This window comes from Chrysemys picta, chromosome 1 (assembly GCF_011386835.1).
Source record: "Chrysemys picta bellii isolate R12L10 chromosome 1, ASM1138683v2, whole genome shotgun sequence".
In the NCBI taxonomy this organism is placed as follows: domain Eukaryota; kingdom Metazoa; phylum Chordata; order Testudines; family Emydidae; genus Chrysemys; species Chrysemys picta.
The window spans coordinates 100,956,233-100,974,854 of record NC_088791.1 but is presented as its reverse complement, the minus strand read 5'-3'; the positions used below and the strand labels follow the sequence as shown (position 1 = coordinate 100,974,854).

At 42.4% G+C, this 18,622-nt stretch overlaps 1 protein-coding gene across 1 annotated transcript; it reads left to right on the top strand.

The window, feature by feature from the left end:
- The first annotated feature begins 1,388 nt into the window (after window positions 1–1,388).
- Window positions 1,389–17,768, top strand: HSP90B1 (heat shock protein 90 beta family member 1). The gene is made up of 18 exons (XM_005310719.3): window positions 1,389–1,632; window positions 2,208–2,307; window positions 3,668–3,809; window positions 3,891–4,007; window positions 4,479–4,810; window positions 6,595–6,706; window positions 7,698–7,811; window positions 8,517–8,633; window positions 10,113–10,250; window positions 10,335–10,412; window positions 10,520–10,585; window positions 11,043–11,312; window positions 12,792–13,037; window positions 13,521–13,657; window positions 14,517–14,595; window positions 14,683–14,838; window positions 15,829–15,927; window positions 17,511–17,768. Exons 1-18 carry the CDS (start codon window positions 1,584–1,586, stop codon window positions 17,538–17,540), a joined length of 2,382 nt encoding a protein of 793 aa, XP_005310776.1. The 5' UTR covers window positions 1,389–1,583; the 3' UTR covers window positions 17,541–17,768.
- Window positions 17,769–18,622: the final 854 nt, after the last annotated feature.

The window sequence follows — 18,622 nt, the reverse complement described above, 5'->3', positions numbered from 1 at the left end:
ACAGGGTTCACACGCATTCAAGCTTATGCGAGACTCCTACTATGATGATGACTCCTGTCACATGCAGCTAGGGTGACCAGATGTCCCGATTTTATAGGGACAGTCCTGATTTTGGGGTCTTTTTCTTATATAGGCTTCTATTACCCCCCACCCCCTGTCCTGATTTTTCACACCTGCTGTCTGGTCACCCTACATGGAGCCAGCTGCTACACCGAGTGCACAGGTAGAGCGGGCCACCCTCCAGGTGTCCTGGAGTCTCTAGAAATTAAACATTAAAGTTTATGTCATATGATGAAACCTCCACGAATATGTCCCACCAAAATTGGTAACCCTAGACACATAGGGTGCAAAAGGCAGGGGCTGCGGCGGTGGTGGCTGCAGGAACGTCACTGCTTTGGGATGGCAGATGTCAGGAGCACATTTTCAAAGGGATCTTGGAGCCCAATGATGCAGCTGGTGCCTAGGGACACTTTTACCATCTTTAGGTGCCTAAATACCTTTAAAAATCTGGCCCTAAACTACTGCAGAGGTTGGGGGCGTGGCCACTATGACCCAGCCAGAGCAACCAGCGCTGCGGGTCGGCCCTCGCCTCCAGCCACGTACCAGAGTCAACGACAAGGCAGAGGCTACAGCTACCAGCAAGCAAGGGGCGTGGTGCCGGCCCATGGGGAAGACACGCAGGCACTATGACGTAGAACTACAACTCCCCGCATGCAAAGCACCTCCCAGCATGCAGCGCGCCCTCAGCTCACCGAAAACGTAAGACCTACGATTCCCCTCATCCAATGCGGCGCCAGTACGCAAGTCCCGGCACGCAATACCGCGGAGCGCTGCATGCTGGGAGTTGTGGTCTAAGAGGTATGGGGGAGCCTGCTCCCCAGCCCACATTCCCTATGGCGGGAGCACCTTCCCTTGCCCTGCCCTCATCCAGCGGCAGCGCTGTTTGCCAGCAGCCCCGCGCGATTCCGGAGATCGGATTGGCCTCCGTCACTCACTTCTCACCCACTCCTCTGTAGCTGCCTCCGCAGAGGTTGTACCTGCCGGAAGTAAACGTTGCCGTAGTAACTGTCTCTGGGCAAACATTCTGGGCGCCCCGGAAATGGTTTGGATTGATCCGGCCATGTGGAGACTTTTATCGCTTTAGACACGGATCTCATTCGTGGGTGAACCACATGGCCGCGGAGTCAAACATTTCCGAGTACTTAATTTAAATAAATAAATAAAAGCAGGCAGATTAAACTAGCTATTAAAAATGATTGGCCGACTCTTCCTACCAATGACCAATCAGAGGCAGCCACGCTCTGGCCGCAGGAAGCCGCACATGGAAGGCTCTGATTGGCAAGGACCGGACTCCGCCCCACCCCTCGGGGCTCTTCATTGGCTCTGTGTTTGGCGTGGTGCGCTCTGATTGGTGGCGTGCTGAGCGCCTTTCCCCGCCCCGCGTGCCGGACAGTGATAAGGCTGGGGGGAGGCGGGCTTACCTGGCTGGTGGTTTGGGCGATTCAGCGATAGCGCCGTTCGGCTGAGCTCGAGTCGCGGGGCAGGGGCTGATTGTTCTCTCCTGGGTCCGCACTGACACCGCCATGAAGCCGCTGTGGGGACTCGCTCTTCTGTGTGTCCTGGTGCTAGCCTGTGAGTCGCTCGCCCGCCCGCGGGTTCTAGAAGCTTCTGGCGAGGAGCGGTTGGGGCAGGTGGCCTGGGCCTGCGCGGCCTCCGCCCGGTGAATGAGAGGGAGGGGCCGGGACCCTCAGGAGTAGGGGCGCGGGGCTGTTTGAGCCCGGGGAAGGGGATCTGCTCCGGGGCGAGCGGGGAGAACCGCTCGTAGTCCGGCTCCGCCTCCCCGGAGGCTGGCGGGGTCCGCGCTGGCTCTTCCCCTCAGGGGCCGGGGCCTGATTCTCGAGGCGCTGCCTCGCGCTGCGCCCCGTGGTGGGGACGGGGCCGCCTCCCGCTGCGGCGTTATGGGGGGGCGGGGGGGAGGGATGGTTCCCCTTCCAGGGCGCGCTGGCCGGAGCTCCCTGCACTACCCGACCCGTCATGGCGCTGGGGCTGCAGCTCGGAAACCTTCCCTCCTCCCTCCCCGTGTCGCCCGCGGCGGGGTCCTGACAGGCGCCTCCTTCGCAGTGCAGGGCGCGGAAGGCCCCTCGGAAGGGGGGCGGCGGCTCCGCGCGGTGGGGCAGTTCTCTAACGCCCCCTGCCTTCTCCCCCAGCATCGGCTAGAGCGGAGGAGCTGGACGTGGATGGTACAGTAGAAGATGACCTGGGTAAAAGCCGAGAGGGCTCTCGGACCGATGACGAAGTTGTTCAGAGGTTTGTACCTATAATGCTGGAAAGAGCTGTGAGCTCCACGTGCTGGTGACTGCCTCCTCCTCCTCGCTGGCCAAGGCGTCAGTATTGTGATGGGGGAGCGGTTTGTGTTTCTAATGTAGAGTCTTTCAGGGCAGTGGTTCTCAACCAGGGGTACATGTACCCTTGGGGGTAAACAGAGGTACAGGGGGTACATCGAATCATCTAGCTATTTGCCCAGTTTTACAACAGGCTACATAAAAAGCCCCAGCAAAGTCCATACAAACTAAAATTTCATACCATGACTCTAGATACTATACACTGAAATGCAAGTACAATATTTATATTCAATTGATTTATTTTATAATTATATGGTAAGTGAGCAATTTTTCAGTAATAGTGGCTGTGACACTTTTGTCTTACAAAAATCAGACATTGAAAGCAATTAATTTTTAAATGAGGTGAAAGCTGGAGGAATGCAAGACAAATCAGACTCCTGAAAGGGCTACAGTAGTCTGGAAAGGTAGAGAGCCGCTGTTTCAGGGAAACGAGCTCTGGACTCTTCAGTCCCTTTACTTTTTTAAAAAAGCAAATTGCCCATGTTTGTGGTTTTATATTAAGTCCTCTTAAAAGCAGATAAATGGTAAGTAAAACATAATATCTGAGTGAAATGGTAGCCAGATTGCTTTGTTACATGTTTGAAGTCACACAGATTGGTATCTGTCATTTACTTCCTTTAGTACCAGTCAGCTTCCTTCTTTTTGCTGATACTCCATAGGGCAGGGATTCTCAAACTGAGGGTCGGGACCCCACAGGTGGTCATGAGGTTATTACATGGGGGTCACGAGCTGTCAGCCTCCACCCCAAACACCGCTTTGCCTCCACCATTTATAATGGTGTAAAATATACAAACAAGTGTTTTTAATTTATTGGGGGGGGGGAGTCGCACTTGCAGTGTGAAAGGGGTCAGTACAAGTACACTGGCTTGTGGCAAACACATGCAGTACACTTGAAATAACCTCTCAGTTGTATGCCTTCCCTTCTGTAGCATAGAGGTTATTGTCTATTGTAACTTCAGAGTGGGGCCTTTAGACCGGGGACTGTGGTAGGATTTTTGCTGAATAGTAGAGAGGTCCAGCTTTTAAAACATCTAGTGCACTCACCTGTTATCAGACTTTCCCAGTAGTTTTCACACTTAGTGTTCCATAGTCAAAATCGAATCTTGCAGTTCTAAACTGTCATCCTGATGTCATGGTTTGTGGAATGTCATAGTATCCCAAGATCTATCTGTTGCTATAACCACAAATTCACTTGTTCCTGTCACTGGACTAACTGCATATTAACTGAATAAGGCCTAATAAAAGATCTAACTTTGTCTCCACAGAGAGGAGGAAGCTATTCAATTAGATGGCTTAAATGCGTCCCAGATAAAAGAAATCAGAGAAAAATCTGAGAAGTTTGCATTCCAAGCTGAAGTTAACAGAATGATGAAACTCATTATCAATTCTTTATACAAAAACAAGGAGGTAAGCAGTATGTTTATCTAGACAATGTCAGCATGTATAGTTCTAGCATAAAGTTTATCATCCCAATACATTTCATTTCAGATTTTCCTGAGAGAATTGATTTCAAATGCTTCTGATGCTCTAGATAAGATAAGGCTATTATCACTGACTGATGAAAATGCCCTTGCTGGTAATGAAGAACTCACTATTAAAATAAAGGTAAGAGCTGCTAGCTACTAACAGTAATCTGTTGATTCTTCCACCCACCCCACGCCCCTCCATTGGAAAATACTTCTTCACTTCTCCTTGCCCAAGCCTCAAATTTGTATTTAACATTCTGCCTATCCCAGTCTGTAAACTTAGACTAAAACCTTGGTACCCTACTGTTAGTTTGACCATAAAATCCTCAAATGCCTTGTCTTAGTGTTATAGCAAGCATTTATGGCTGCCTCTGAAGTGTTCCACTTTCAGTGGAGAGTGGCTGAACCACTGGATTGCTTCAGCAAGAGTGTCTTCCCTTATTGCTTTAATGTGAATCCATACTCTAGCCAGATTTTTGCATAGCAGACTTTCTTCATGAAGAATCTTCAGTTACTGTAACATCTCACCTGTAACTTTCAACTTTAACAAGATGCAATGCATGCTGTCTTCAAGTGACATTTAACTGAATTTACCTCATTCATTTTCTAGTGCGATAAAGAGAAGAACATGCTTCATGTTACAGACACCGGTATTGGCATGACCAAGGAAGAATTAATTAAAAACTTGGGTACCATTGCCAAGTCTGGTACAAGTGAATTCTTAAACAAGATTACTGAAATGCCAGAAGATAGTCAGTCAACATCTGAGTTGATTGGCCAGTTTGGTGTTGGCTTCTATTCTGCCTTCCTTGTAGCAGACAGAGTTATTGTTACATCAAAGCACAACAATGATACTCAACACATTTGGGAATCTGATTCAAATGAATTCTCAGTGATTGATGACCCCAGAGGAAACTCCTTAGGTAGAGGCACCACCATAACGTAAGTATTGCAGCTGATCCCCCAAAAAAGCTTATTAAACTGTTGATGTATACATTGCTCATTAGCATGTTATCTGTTCTCTGCATTATGAATAGGGCCCTACCAAATTCATGGTCCATTTTGGTCAATTTCAGTCATAGGATTTTAAAAATCATACATTTTATGATTTCAGCTATTTAAATCTGAAATGTCATTGTTGTAATTGTAGGGCTCCTGATTCAACAAGGAGTTGGTGGGGGGGGGGGGTTGCAAAGTCCCTGTAGGAGGGTAGCAGTACCAGAGCTGGGCAGCTGGAGAGCAGCAGCTGCTGGCCAGGAGCCCAGCTCTGAAGGCAGAGCAGAAGTAAGGGTGGCAATACCATGATTCCCCTTGCTAAAATAACCTTGCAACTCCTTGTTGAGAAACTTGGGTCTCCACTATGCTGATTTCACAGGGTATATAGGGTAAAAGCACACAAGAGCAGATTTCATGGCCATGAATGTGGTAGGACACTAACTATGAATCCTGTGCATGCAACTCTTCATTTATAGTGTCCTTAACCTGGAATAAGTGCTTTTCCTGAATAGGAATGACTTCCTGAATCAAAGCCGTGGTATAGGGACTTGAAAATAACTACTGACTAAAGGTGTTCAGGTTTTTTGCCAATTTTTCACTTTCTTGCATAGCTTATGGATGTGACAAGATATTAACAAGTATGCTTGATTTCTAGTTTTACGAAGTTGGAATTTTTTTAGTTCAGCTACATTACCTGAAAAAGTACATACTTCAGTACTCTAGCTAAACTGCTAGTGTTTTTTTTTTCTTAAGTGGACTTAATAATGGAGGAGAGTGGCCTGGAAGAAACAAATGAACTGCCTGCAAACTTAAATACTTTAATAGCTGCAGTCAATTTCTGGGGACACATTGACAAAACTTTGTTAAGCTCTAATATAGGTTATTCTCTACACTGTGCATTAACAAATGATCCCTTCAGAGCTGATCTCTGAACTCGTACTGCTGTGACATAACTGGCTACTGTGTTGGCTGTCCTTTCTGCTAATGCAGTTGGCTTGCTTTTCCTATCTGAGACTTATCAAATTTGAGTAGCAAGGACCACAAAGAGAAACATGCCATTCTCAGTTTTTTCAAACTTTCCATTAACTTCAAGTGCTGTAGACAAGTTAAATCTTAAATTTGTCTGCTACTGACTTATAAAAATTGAAACTGCATGATTAATGTCTCTACCTTTTTGCTGTTCACTTAGTACATTTCAGATTTCACTAAGAAACACCTTTCTAGTCCTGATGGCTTGAGTTGCATGTACTGCTAGGAAGACTTTCCACAACTTAATGTGATGGAAAAAAATGAAACCAGTGCTAAATATAGTAGTTACTCTTAAATGAGGCCAAACTACCTGACAATAAAAATCCCTCTGAGCAGCCAATTTCAGTTATGCTCTGGGACTGGCTTGGTGTCTAGTAAATGATGTAGAATTGGTTTCAAACAATGATTTAGATTGTGCTAATCTGATTTGTCTTTAAGTGCAGTTTTCTAAACCTGTTCTGGTCTGCTTTGGGCTTCCATAATTGGAACGGCTGTAATGGTACTGCTTTTCCTCTGGAAAAAGACAGGACAGCAAAGGAGCAGAGTAGACTGTTTGTCCCAATTCCGTTGGAACTTTCCCAAGGCTGTCCCCTATTTGTGTTCTGATGCACTATATTTTTCAAAATACTTATGAATAGATTCAGATAAGTAAAACTGCATTGAAATACTAGCCTGTCTAATGCTTGTACTGTCTTCTTCAGCCTTGTCTTGAAGGAGGAGGCATCTGACTATCTTGAGCTGGATACAATTAAAAATCTAGTCAAGAAATATTCACAGTTCATTAACTTCCCCATATATGTGTGGAGCAGCAAGGTAAATAGCTCTAACTCTTAACTAATTACATTCATTATATATACAGCACAAGTTTCAAAGGCTTGAAAAATCCATTTCCCAATAGGGGGCCCTCGTTCATCACAAAATTTCCTGAGCTGGCTGTTCTACAGCACTTAAGCATTCTATGAAAGCACTTATCCTCATGGTTTCAAACTATTGGTTCTTGTTTGGCTGGTAGTGCTTCTCCAAATAGACTTTTCCAAAGCAGCAGAACTGACAAGATGCTGGTCAGCTTCACTGCCCTTCAAACCTGGGGAATGGGAGAACTTATGGCAACTTCACACTACTTGTAAAAGCTGAGCAGTAGCTGAGGAAATTGGAATCCATATGAAGATGACTCGAGACAGGTGAAGGGATAAGTCAGGGACCTATCCCTCCACCTCCACAACTTGGGGGGAGGGAGGAGAAATAACTGCTACTTCTCCTTTCAAGAAGCTACAGGGTGGCCCTGCATATCTAATAGCAAGAAGCAAAACCAAAAGGTGGAAGTCTCAAGCAGAGAATGCATCATGGTGGAAATAAGTACCTGCTGCCTGTAGTTTCTGGGGCTTCTCACCAGGGTATTGTTTTGGGGCCTCACTGAAGGTTCACATTCTGATTTTGTGTATGCCTCTGTTTAGTCTTTAGTGTTAGTACAAAATTCAGACTAGTGGTTGAAAATCAACTTAGGCAAGCTTGTTTCTGCTGCAGCCCCACTCACATCTGTTGCTATTCAGAGTGAATTATTACATACTACTAATAATCAGAATGCTACATGGTTTATCTTAAAGCATGGCAGTTGACCTGTTCTAGAGTTACTCATTCATTTAAAATAACAGCTTTTTGTAGTCCAATGGTGACTAGATTTGAAAATCTAAGCCCCTTAACTATCAATCATAAGTCATTGTTTCATGAGTGTGCCAACCAAGGAAAGGCTGTTTGACCAGATCCTTCTGAAGCAAAGTAGACTTACATCTAAGTGTTTCCACAGACTGAGACTGTAGAAGAGCCCATTGAAGAGGAGGAGGAAAAAGAAAAAGAGGAAACCGATGATGAAGCTGCTGTTGAGGAGGAGGAAGAGGAGAAAAAGCCAAAAACTAAAAAGGTACACGTGTGTGTGAGTGAGAGTGATGGTTTTTTGGTTTGGTTTTGGGGGGGGGGGAGGGGGGAGGGGCGTTAATACACTTCAAAGCACTAGACAACTTGGTTTACAGTCCCATGTTCCTTTATCTTCCAGATGTGAATGATATATTTTTAGCAACAATGGTGCCTTCTAGTAAGTTTACCCATCTGTATGGTGTTAGTAGAAATCTGCTGTTAGCAAGACAGTAAAATAAAATTCTAATACACAATATTTTGATCCTAACAATTGCCAAAACAGCAGAAAATGTCTTCCTGTTCAGAAATACTGGTAGTACCTTGTGAATGGTAGTTCCGTAAGGATTTCTCTGTAAGAGGCTTTGAGACCAGGGCTAGGTGTACTGTAATGTATTTCTTATATTTGCAAGTAAGTTTCTGAGAGCAGATCAAGAGTCTTGAGCTGTTGGAGTTTATCAACAGCTAGCCACTAGATAATGCAAACTCTATGCTCCTGGTACACTACTGAGTACTTGGTGAAGTAATACTCTGCATGCAGAACAGTACAAAGGTTGACAATACAGAAGTAAACTTTTTAACTTGAGATGCCTCCGTGAAGCAGTGACTTTCTTCCGTAACTTATACATCAATAGCAGAAATCTCAGGCATGTGCAAAAGAGTTGAACAATGTAGAACTGGGTTTGTTTTTGTTTTTTTTTTGTTAAATGCACAGGTTGAAAAAACTGTCTGGGATTGGGAGCTTATGAATGATATCAAGCCAATTTGGCAGAGACCATCTAAGGAGGTTGAAGAAGATGAATACAAAGCTTTTTACAAATCATTTTCTAAGGTAATATAGTACACTTCTGGTATAGTACAATCTCAGTCTAAAGCAATGTATGGGAGGTGACAATGTGGAAGGCCACACCCTTAAACCTACCACTAAACTTATCTTTAGTAAAGGTCCTTGTTCTGATTGAGGGGGATGGGGAAGGGAATGTGAGAAGTAGTAGGGAGGATAGTTGGTATGATCTCTTACTTTTGGGGAAATGCTGCACCAAAATACTAATTTCTGCACAAGTTTAAAATATTGTACATTTTGTCAAAACACAATATATAGTCATGCCACTTTCAATTTATTTTGGCAATTTATTTCAAAATACCTGTCAGCAAGTATGCCTGTAACAATAGATGACAGATTCATAAAATGTTTTTTGAGAAATAGGTTTCTAGGCATATTAATAAAGAACTTTATGCATCTTTGACAGTTCTGTTTCAGTGAAATTAAATATTTCATTTAAACAGTCATTATACAAGAGTATTGTAATGACCTGGCCTAAGAGGGCAATAGTGTCCTTAAGGACTGCTTTGTGTGTCTGTCATGTGTATAGTATGTTTTTTGGGTCACGCCATCGTAGTGGGATGGGAGGGTTGGTGAGTTAGCAGTAGTTGTGAGGTAGCAGGTGCCAGCATGGGGAAGGGAGACCCAGGACAGTCAGTGTGTGTGCACGCAGGGGTTTGTTTGTGTTCAGTCATGCACATGGTTTGCCAGCCAACACCCGTTCATCTGCAGAAGTGATGCCCCCATGCCAGGTATGAGTAGGAGTGCTGGGTAGGGATTTAGTGATGGGAGCAGAGGGGATGTGAATTCAGGCTGGCAAGGAATACAAGATGGAGGGTGGTGCCACTAGGGTCATGTGTACACAAGGACATTGTGTACACCTAACTAATCTATTTGAAACACAAATGGAAGAGAAGCATCTTGGTGGAAATTAAATTCGGGGGGAATTCTGCAGGGAACATTAATTCTGCACCATCATACAATGGAGAATTAATCTTTGCAAATTAGACCTCCTACTTTCGTCATCCCCTTGCAAATACCAGTGAAAATGTTAGTGGTTGTGTAATGGCTCTTATTACTTTACACTAGTGTATTGCTTAATTTTTCAATTTCAATTATCTTTCCTCTTTTGGTAGAACCAGGCTGCTCGCTACTATATTAGTGAACTACAGTTTACATGCTATTTAACATGGAAGTAAACTACCATAATCTGGGGTTTAAGACTTTGCCAACTAAATATTGAGACCGATCTCCTTAATCTCATTTCATGCAATCTAGAATGAAAGGAAGATGTTAAATAAAATTATTTTTCTAAAGGATAAATAAATCAGTGGTAGTTATGCAGAGGTTACCAGCACTTATTTATTCCATGAATTATTTCTAGATCACTGATCCAGCTGTTCCTTCCACAAGTGCAAACTCACAAGAATAGCTTTCTCACAGTGTTTCTTTCCAGAGCTTGACTAAATAGTAACTTTCCTTCCACAGGAACACGATGATCCTATGGCTTATATTCACTTCACTGCTGAAGGAGAAGTAACATTCAAGTCTATCTTGTTTATTCCCACCACAGCTCCACGGGGCTTATTTGATGAATATGGATCCAAAAAGAGTGATTACATTAAGGTAAAAACATAAGTATGCCGAAAGCTGGAATAAACTTAAACATCCTTCAAACGTTCCTAATCTTTTTTTTTTTAAATCATGCAGTTGTATGTCCGGAGAGTGTTCATCACTGATGACTTCCATGACATGATGCCTAAATATCTTAATTTTGTCAAGGGTGTTGTAAGTATCTTTAAGTTTTTAACAGAGTTGGCTTAAGTTACTGTTGCTTCTACTTCATAAATTCACCTTTTTTCCCCTCTTCCCCCCCCCCCCCCCCCCCCAATTAGGTGGACTCTGATGATCTTCCTCTGAATGTATCCCGTGAAACCCTCCAGCAGCATAAATTGCTAAAGGTATCTTTATTTATTTAGACATAATTTAACAAGCTACTTAACCACAAGGAGTGGATAAATCTACTTCCCTGGTTAAGTAACAGGATTGTAGCAAGTATGGGGAAACACAAAATACCCTACTAGCCATAGTTAGCCTAGATTCTTTCTAGCCTATTGTATCTAAAAAGGAATAAAGTAAAAAAGCAAGACGACAAGCTTAACTTGATTTCACTTAATTAAAAGTGAAGATACAAAATGGAATGATTCATGAAAACTCTTGCTGCAAATTCAAAGTTTATTAGATCTTCACTGGAAGAAAATGAAAAGGAGATGGCTACAGAAGAGTAACATGAGAACCGAGGGAGTACTTGACAGATTGTCTGTTGGAGCATTCTTTGTAGTAGCTTTAAGATTGGTTGTTCTCACTGTTTATGTAACAGTGTGGGTGAACTTGCTATTTTGTCTCTGGAATTCTTAGGTTATTAGGAAAAAGCTCGTTCGTAAAACTCTTGACATGATCAAGAAGATTGCTGAAGAAAAATACAATGATACATTTTGGAAAGAATTTGGTACTAACATAAAACTTGGAGTGATTGAGGATCATTCCAACCGTACCCGTCTAGCTAAACTTCTTCGTTTCCAATCATCTCATCATGAAAGTAACACTACTAGTCTGGACCAGTATGTGGAGAGAATGAAGGAGAAACAAGACAAAATCTATTTCATGGCAGGGTCCAACAGAAAAGAGGTAAGAATAAAAATCTTTGTGTTATACAGTAACTCCTCACTTAACAGCGTAGTTGTGTTCCTGAAAAATGCAACTTTGAGCAAAATGATAAGCAAATCCAATTTCTCCATAAGAATTAATGTAAATGGGGGAAGGGGGGGTTAGGTTCCAGGGAAATTTTTTTCACCAGACAAAACTATATATAAAAGATTGATCTAAACAAACAACTTAATACTGTACTCAGCAATGATTGTGAAGCTTGGTTGAGGTGGTGAAGCTTCCCAGGGAATGCGTTACTGCTAAATGATCAACTAGTATTCTTCTGACCCCTCAAGGGTTAACACATAGTGTGAGGCTACGTTAACAAGGCAGCACCAATGGAGGGCAGGGAGATGCATGCCCTGTGTGTGGGGGAGAGATGTGCATTGCCCCTTTAAGTACGCTGACATCACTCTAAGTACATTGCCTTTATAAGTAGATCAGGCAGTTGAGACTGTAGCTGCGGCCAGCAACAGCAAGCTCTCTGTCCTGTCCCCACCCTGCTCTATATGGAGAAGGGATGAGCAGGGCAGAGGGACACCCTGACATTAGCCCCCCCTCCTGCACAGCAGCTCCAAGGCAGAGGGCAGGAACAGCATATGGCAGTGGAAGGAGGGACAGCTGAACTGCCAGCAATTGATAGCCTGCTGGGCAGCTGCCCCACAGGGAACTTAGGGGAGAAGGGAGCTGATGGGGACAGCTGCCGGTCCACCCTGGTTCCAAGCCCCCAGCAGTTAGCAGCAACGGGCTGCTCTTCCTGCAAGCAGTGGACAAAGCAGGTGGCTACCAAACAACATTATAAGGGAGCATTGCGCAACTTTAAACAAGCATGTTGTCTAATTGATCAGCAATGTAGCAACGTTAACTTGGACTACTTAGAGGGTACGTCTTCACTTACCAGAGGGTCCGGCGGCAGGCAATCTATGTTCTGGGATCGCTTTATCGCGTCTTAACCAGACGCGATAAATCGATCCCAGAAGTGCTCGCCGTCGACGCCGGTACTCCAGCTCGGCGAGAGGAGTACGTGGCATCGACGGGGGAGCCTCCCTGCCGCATCTGGACCCGCGGTAAGTTCGGACTAAGGTACTTCGAATTCAGCTACGTTAATAACGTAGCTGAATTTGCGTACCTTAGTCCGAAGTGGGGGCTTAGTGGGGACCAGGCCTAAGTGAGTTACTGTAAAGCAAAATAATCAAGTAGCAAACCAGTCTGAGTTTAGGGATCAAACTAGTTGTAATTCAAGATGTGACTGCTGGAAAGAATGGCTATGCTTAGTGTGCCCCATATGATTGTAGTTGCTTGTACTGTAGTAGTACTACTGTTGCTGTTCAAGGCAACATATTAACCTAAATGCCAGGCACTGGTAATATTTTCACAACTGGCTGAACTATACAGCAATGGAATTCAATAATTTAGTGTCAAGCAATATTAAAATTGTTTCTAATTAACTTGTCTTTGTAGGCTGAATCTTCACCATTTGTTGAACGTCTTCTGAAAAAGGGTTATGAAGTGATCTATTTGACTGAACCTGTAGATGAATACTGTATTCAAGCTCTGCCAGAATTTGATGGCAAGAGATTCCAGAATGTTGCTAAGGAAGGAGTGAAATTTGATGAAAGTGACAAATCCAAGGAGAGTCGGGAAGCTTTGGAAAAAGAATTTGAGCCACTCTTAACCTGGATGAAAGACAAGGCGTTAAAGGAGAAGGTACAAATTCTATGTTCGCAGGAGCATTATTTTGCATCTGTCTCTTTTTGTGTGCGTGCACACAGACACAATCCTTTAATTTTACATCCTCATCCTTGCAGTAGACTTCATTCATTTATTTGTCCCCCTGGGGACATAAACTTCATTTCTATATGAATGTACATAGCTTTCTAAAAAGCACTTTGCTCACCTCTCAATGGCTTTTAGAAGACAAAAATACTAATATTTAGTATTAAGGATATTATTATAGTATAGTATAAGGATATTAGGATATTAAGACTCTGATTTCCAATGAAAAGCTCTCAAAGCCACCTCTGAAGTATTTATAACAAATACTATAGGACTGTAGTAAAAACTAACTTGATCTCAAAGATGAGAACTGTAACTCTCTCAAATTTATTGCAGTAATGAAGAGATAATGAAATAGGTAAACACTTCTCTTGTTCATTAGACGTTCCCTCAATCTCTACTTTTTTTCCCTAGATTGAAAAAGCAGTGTTGTCTCAACGCTTAACTCAGTCTCCATGTGCACTGGTGGCTAGTCAGTATGGATGGTCTGGCAACATGGAAAGAATTATGAAGGCTCAGGCATACCAGACTGGGAAAGATATCTCCACAAAGTAAGCTTTCATACCTGTATATCATGGTCTACCAACACCACAAATATGAGCCACAGTTAGTATGCATTTATGACTTGCCTAACAGTGTTCAATATTGATGATGGACCTATAAGAAATAATCCTCATTTAACTATTTTTCATCTCACAAGGACTTAAGTATACACTCATCACTGAATTTTATACATATTTACAGGACTTCATTTAAAGGGATCCAGTCACATAAAGTCCTGTAAATATGTAAGTCTCTTGTATGCAGACATTCCCTTGCAGTGTTAACAATAGTGAGGCTCTAGACCAGGCTCTTTTACTAATGGTAAAAGCAAGCTGATCAGATTCTGAAAACTCAGGCCTAATCTTTAAGTTATTCAAGACAGATTATCTTAAGTGTTTAAATTGTTTGACAAATCAGAACTTTCTGTGCATTGGAGTAATAGTGTAAATAGGTGGTCTGTCACAACAGTGGTGACTAGATTATTCAGAAAATATTTATAAATGCATCCAACAGTGTTACATTAAACCCTTTTAGAAAGGGAAGCCTACAACAAACTGACTGAATCCATCTAGTGTCTAAGCATTGAAAGTGTTTATTGGTTTGTAACCCTCTTGTAGCTTCACAAACTGATGCTACTGAAGCATAACCAAATTAATTGATAATAAGCATCTGCACATATCAAAGAGCAGAACAGCAGTGTAAACTAAGTATTACATGTAAAGCTGACTTTCTGCACCTTAGTTGTCTTCCAGAACTTGAACTTATGTACTATTCTAAAGTAAGCCAAGCCTTAAACATTAGAGGGCAAACTAAAGTGGTACTCCTGTTTTTAAAAAGCTAGCTACTAATGTAATTTTCTTCTCGTAGTTACTATGCTAGTCAGAAGAAGACCTTTGAAATTAACCCTAGACATCCGCTGATCAAGGACATGCTCAGGCGCATCAAGGTAAACAGACGTTATAAAGCAACGCTATATTAACTGTTTGGCTGCATGCACCCTGATTAATGGCTCTTCCTTAATTTTCCAAATCAGGAAAATGAAGATGATAAAACTGTTGCAGATCTTGCGGTAGTTCTGTTCGAAACTGCGACCATAAGATCAGGCTATATGTTACCAGACACGAAGGAATATGGAGAGAGAATAGAAAGAATGCTTCGTTTAAGTTTAAACATTGACCTTGATGCAAAGGTGAGCTTCCTTCACTTTTGGGTAACGTTTGGTGCTCAGTGGTCTTAATTTTCAAAGCACCTTGAAAAATAAAAATCAAAACTTCCACTTAAGACAACTTAAGAGGGGTGTGCATGTATGGGGGAATATGCGTCTGTCTACACAGCATTCTGGAGTGAGTGTTCTTGCCAGCAGGGCTTCAGCTAGTTTTCAAAAAAAGCTGTATAAGCCACAGATTGAAGTTAGATGGTGCTTTGAAGTTGAGGCTATACAGCTGTTTTTAGAACACAAGCCCAAGTCTGTCAACCTGGGCTTGGAAAGATCACTCCAAAATACTATGTAGATGGTTTTCCAAGTAACAGTTTGGGGACCTAGTTTATAGCATCTAGATCAACTTGCAGTATATCCAGCTTCTCTGCACACAAAGGTGGGTCATTAATGACCCAGTTCTGATTTACTGGCCACATTCCAAAGCTGCTCTTAAGTTCTGTCATTTTGGCACTTTCCCCCCATGTGACTCAGCACCAGCTGAAGACAGTGCAGTGTGCTTGTATGCTCTACTCAACACTCATCTTCCCCCAAATTTGTGGCTATATGGAGATGTGCCCACTGGGGAATTACCACACTTAAAGAAATCCACATTGGGGTATATGGGCAGGTCTTGCTACCTGAGTGGTGCAAAGGCAGGTGAATGGGCCAGAAAGGTGAGCCTCTGGGCCATTTTCAGTCCTATCTACCAGACTACACTACCTCTAGTGAATCTTAAAACTAAAAGATATTCCAAAGCAGTTCAGTTCATTGCATTTTATGTACAACTTCATTTAACATCCAATAGCTAGATGTATCAAGTGATTAAATCTGTTGCCTTGCTTCACTAAAACTCATTCATTCTCCGTTCATACAGTAACTTCCAACTGAATCTTGCATACATCCTGTGTACCATTAAGACAGATAAGCAAATTGATCTATTGAGGGTGGAATAACAAATAGCTTTATTTCATGTTATCTAAGGTGGAAGAGGAGCCAGAAGAACCTGAAGACACAGCTGAAGTAGAGCAAGATGAGGAGGAAGAAGTAGAAGCTGAAGGTGATGAGAGCGAAACAGAGAAGGTCAGTTCTCAGAATAACTCTTCATTACTACAGTCTCTAATTTAGATTTTTCTAAACCTAATGAAAGTAACATTTCAAAGTGAAGGTTTTGGGGGTTTTTTCATGGAGCAAACAAAACATGGCTTCATTGAGGCATAGTGTAGATAAAACTTGTGGAACTCCACTGTATAGCAAAGAGTTACGATATGCTTTGACATCAAGCAAGCTGCTACTTGCTGAACTTGTCAAAGGAGACTGAGATAAATCGCTTCGTTTTGTAGTCTAAGGCTCGATCTAAACTGGGATTTAGGCAAGACTACTTCCCTAAGGCACTTGGTATATGCCTGTCCTGAGTCTAGTAGACAGGAAACTACTAACTTCTTTAAGTGCAGAAGAGCAGACTGGGAAGTATAACTTCTTGTTGGAGATGGACTATTTAGCTAGTGGCTGAACTTTGCTGAATCTGTGGTCAGAAATAAGTTATTTTATTAAAATGCTATACTTTCTAATAAAACTGGGAACTGTTTGTATTTCCAGTTGATCATGTTTCAAGGTTAAAGTTGATTACTGAACACCCACAAATGGAATTTAAAGTAACCCTAGTTTTTTTTAGATGTCTGCAACTATTTTAATGTAGAGAGTCACAAGCTGTGTTGTTCTGGGACTCTTCTCCTTTCAGTACTGCAGTTCTTTACTGCTTCATTCCCAATTCTGAGGACCAGCTGGAAGGGTTATTGAACCAAACAGACTAAATTATTGGTTCCCAGGAGTTTAGGTTGGGGAAGGGCCTCTTCTATTTAAATAACTCTGTTCTAATCTTGTGGAGATTGGTCCTGGTGTTCAGTCACCTACCTGAAGTGGTTGGCTCCTATAGCCTGTATCTCTTACCTGTAAAGCTGGAGTTTGCATGGTGGTGCTTTGCTTAATTGTACCCAAGAATCTAAGGCTGCTTTTAATGAAGTACTTGCCCAGGAGTAGGTTAGTGAGGAGGTAAACATGACTTATAACAGAACTGCTCCCTGTATCTGGACTTGTAGCTGCTTAAATTTACCTGCCACACCTACTCTGAGCTGCTGCAGTGATGCTATGGGAGGGAACTCTATTCTGTTTTGGCTTGCTAGTCCACACTATTGAATTACTGTTAAGATCTCAACAGTCATGACCAGAAAGCTAGTAGACTTCTCAGCATTGGTAGTGTTGGTAAGGGGGGGACTTACAAACTGAGCAGAGATGGCCCACAGTCATAATTGCATTCCAAAGGTGGTCTACAGTGGAGAAGTTGGGGTTTGCCCTTTTTGCTGCTCTGGTATAAAGGGCCTGGAAGGCTTTTTAAAAATTAATTGTTCTAGATTAAATAGATCATATCTTCCCCTCCAGTTGGACAAGCTTACAACTGGAGCCCCTGTAGAAACAGGGTGGTCTTAGACAATTGACAGATCTTTAAGATCACTTTCAGTTGTTAAATGGGTGTGAACAGATACAAAATCCCTTCTTAAAAGGGACTAAAAATCCTTTGTCCAAAGATCTATAAATTGAGATGACTCTAAGTAGCTCTTTTTAAACTGTTTTGAGACCATAAACTTATCTCTCTCTCATCTTTGCAGGACTCCACAGATGTAAAAGATGAACTGTAAGCTGCACTCAACTAGCATCCTGTCTGGGGTGAGGAGGGAATGTGAATTAGATTGTTCAGTTTTTCACTGTAAAATGTTGAGGGGGGTGTTGTGGGGGTTATGGGCAGAGGAGGATTTTTTAAGTTGAATTTTTTTAAAACATTCCTCATGAATGTAAATTTGTACTATTTAACTGACTATTCTTGGTGTAAAATCTTGTCACGTGTACAAAATAAAAATGTTCCCAAACACTGTGTAAACTCTACACTAAAGGGCCACTGTCATCTAGCATGTAAGCTAGCGCTACTTTGTTCCATGTTTAATAGCTGTGGGGAATATCTTTTCTGCTGTCAAAGCGAGACTATTCGCTTCTCTTGTGGAGGGATGTAGGATTAACCTTTAAAGATCATACATTTGGGCAGTGAGGAGACTAGGAGAAGCTGTACAAGTATCACTTCAAGTACAGAACTATTGTCAAGGCTGAAAATGCAAAGCAGGCTTCTAAATGCACTGGAGCGTCTTACCACTCAGGGTTTGAAGGGTCAGCTTCAAAGGGGGCTGGGTATAGCAAATACAAATGATTTTGACTGCAACCTGCATTAAAATGTTCATTGAATGTATAAATGTCTTCCGCCTCTGCTGCACAAGATGAATAGACTATTGCCATACCTAAATGGTAGGATGTAGAAGTTACTGAGGTTCAAAGACTAAAGTAGTTAGAGTACGTTAAACTTGTTTCTGCAATCTGCTCAGTAGTCTAGTGCACTATCCATCCACATTTATGGCTCTTAAGTACACCTTGGAACACTTGTCTTGGACTTTGAAGAAGTAGACTAATCCTCAAACATATCTGTGAGTGAGGCAGGTGGGGTTGTTGAACCAGAAAGGTGAGGTGGCTTGCCTAAGGCCACATAGCAAATTGGTGTCATGGATGGGAGTAGAACATGACATTTGTCTTCGTATCCAAAAACAGCAGGAGCTGGAGGAATTGTTGTAAAAGTTAAATAGTTGAATGTTTTTCTGGTCACTTAAAGGTGGTAAGTCAGTTTTATCTTGTAATTTCTCAAACTGCTGACTGCATATGGTAAACACTTAACAAATCC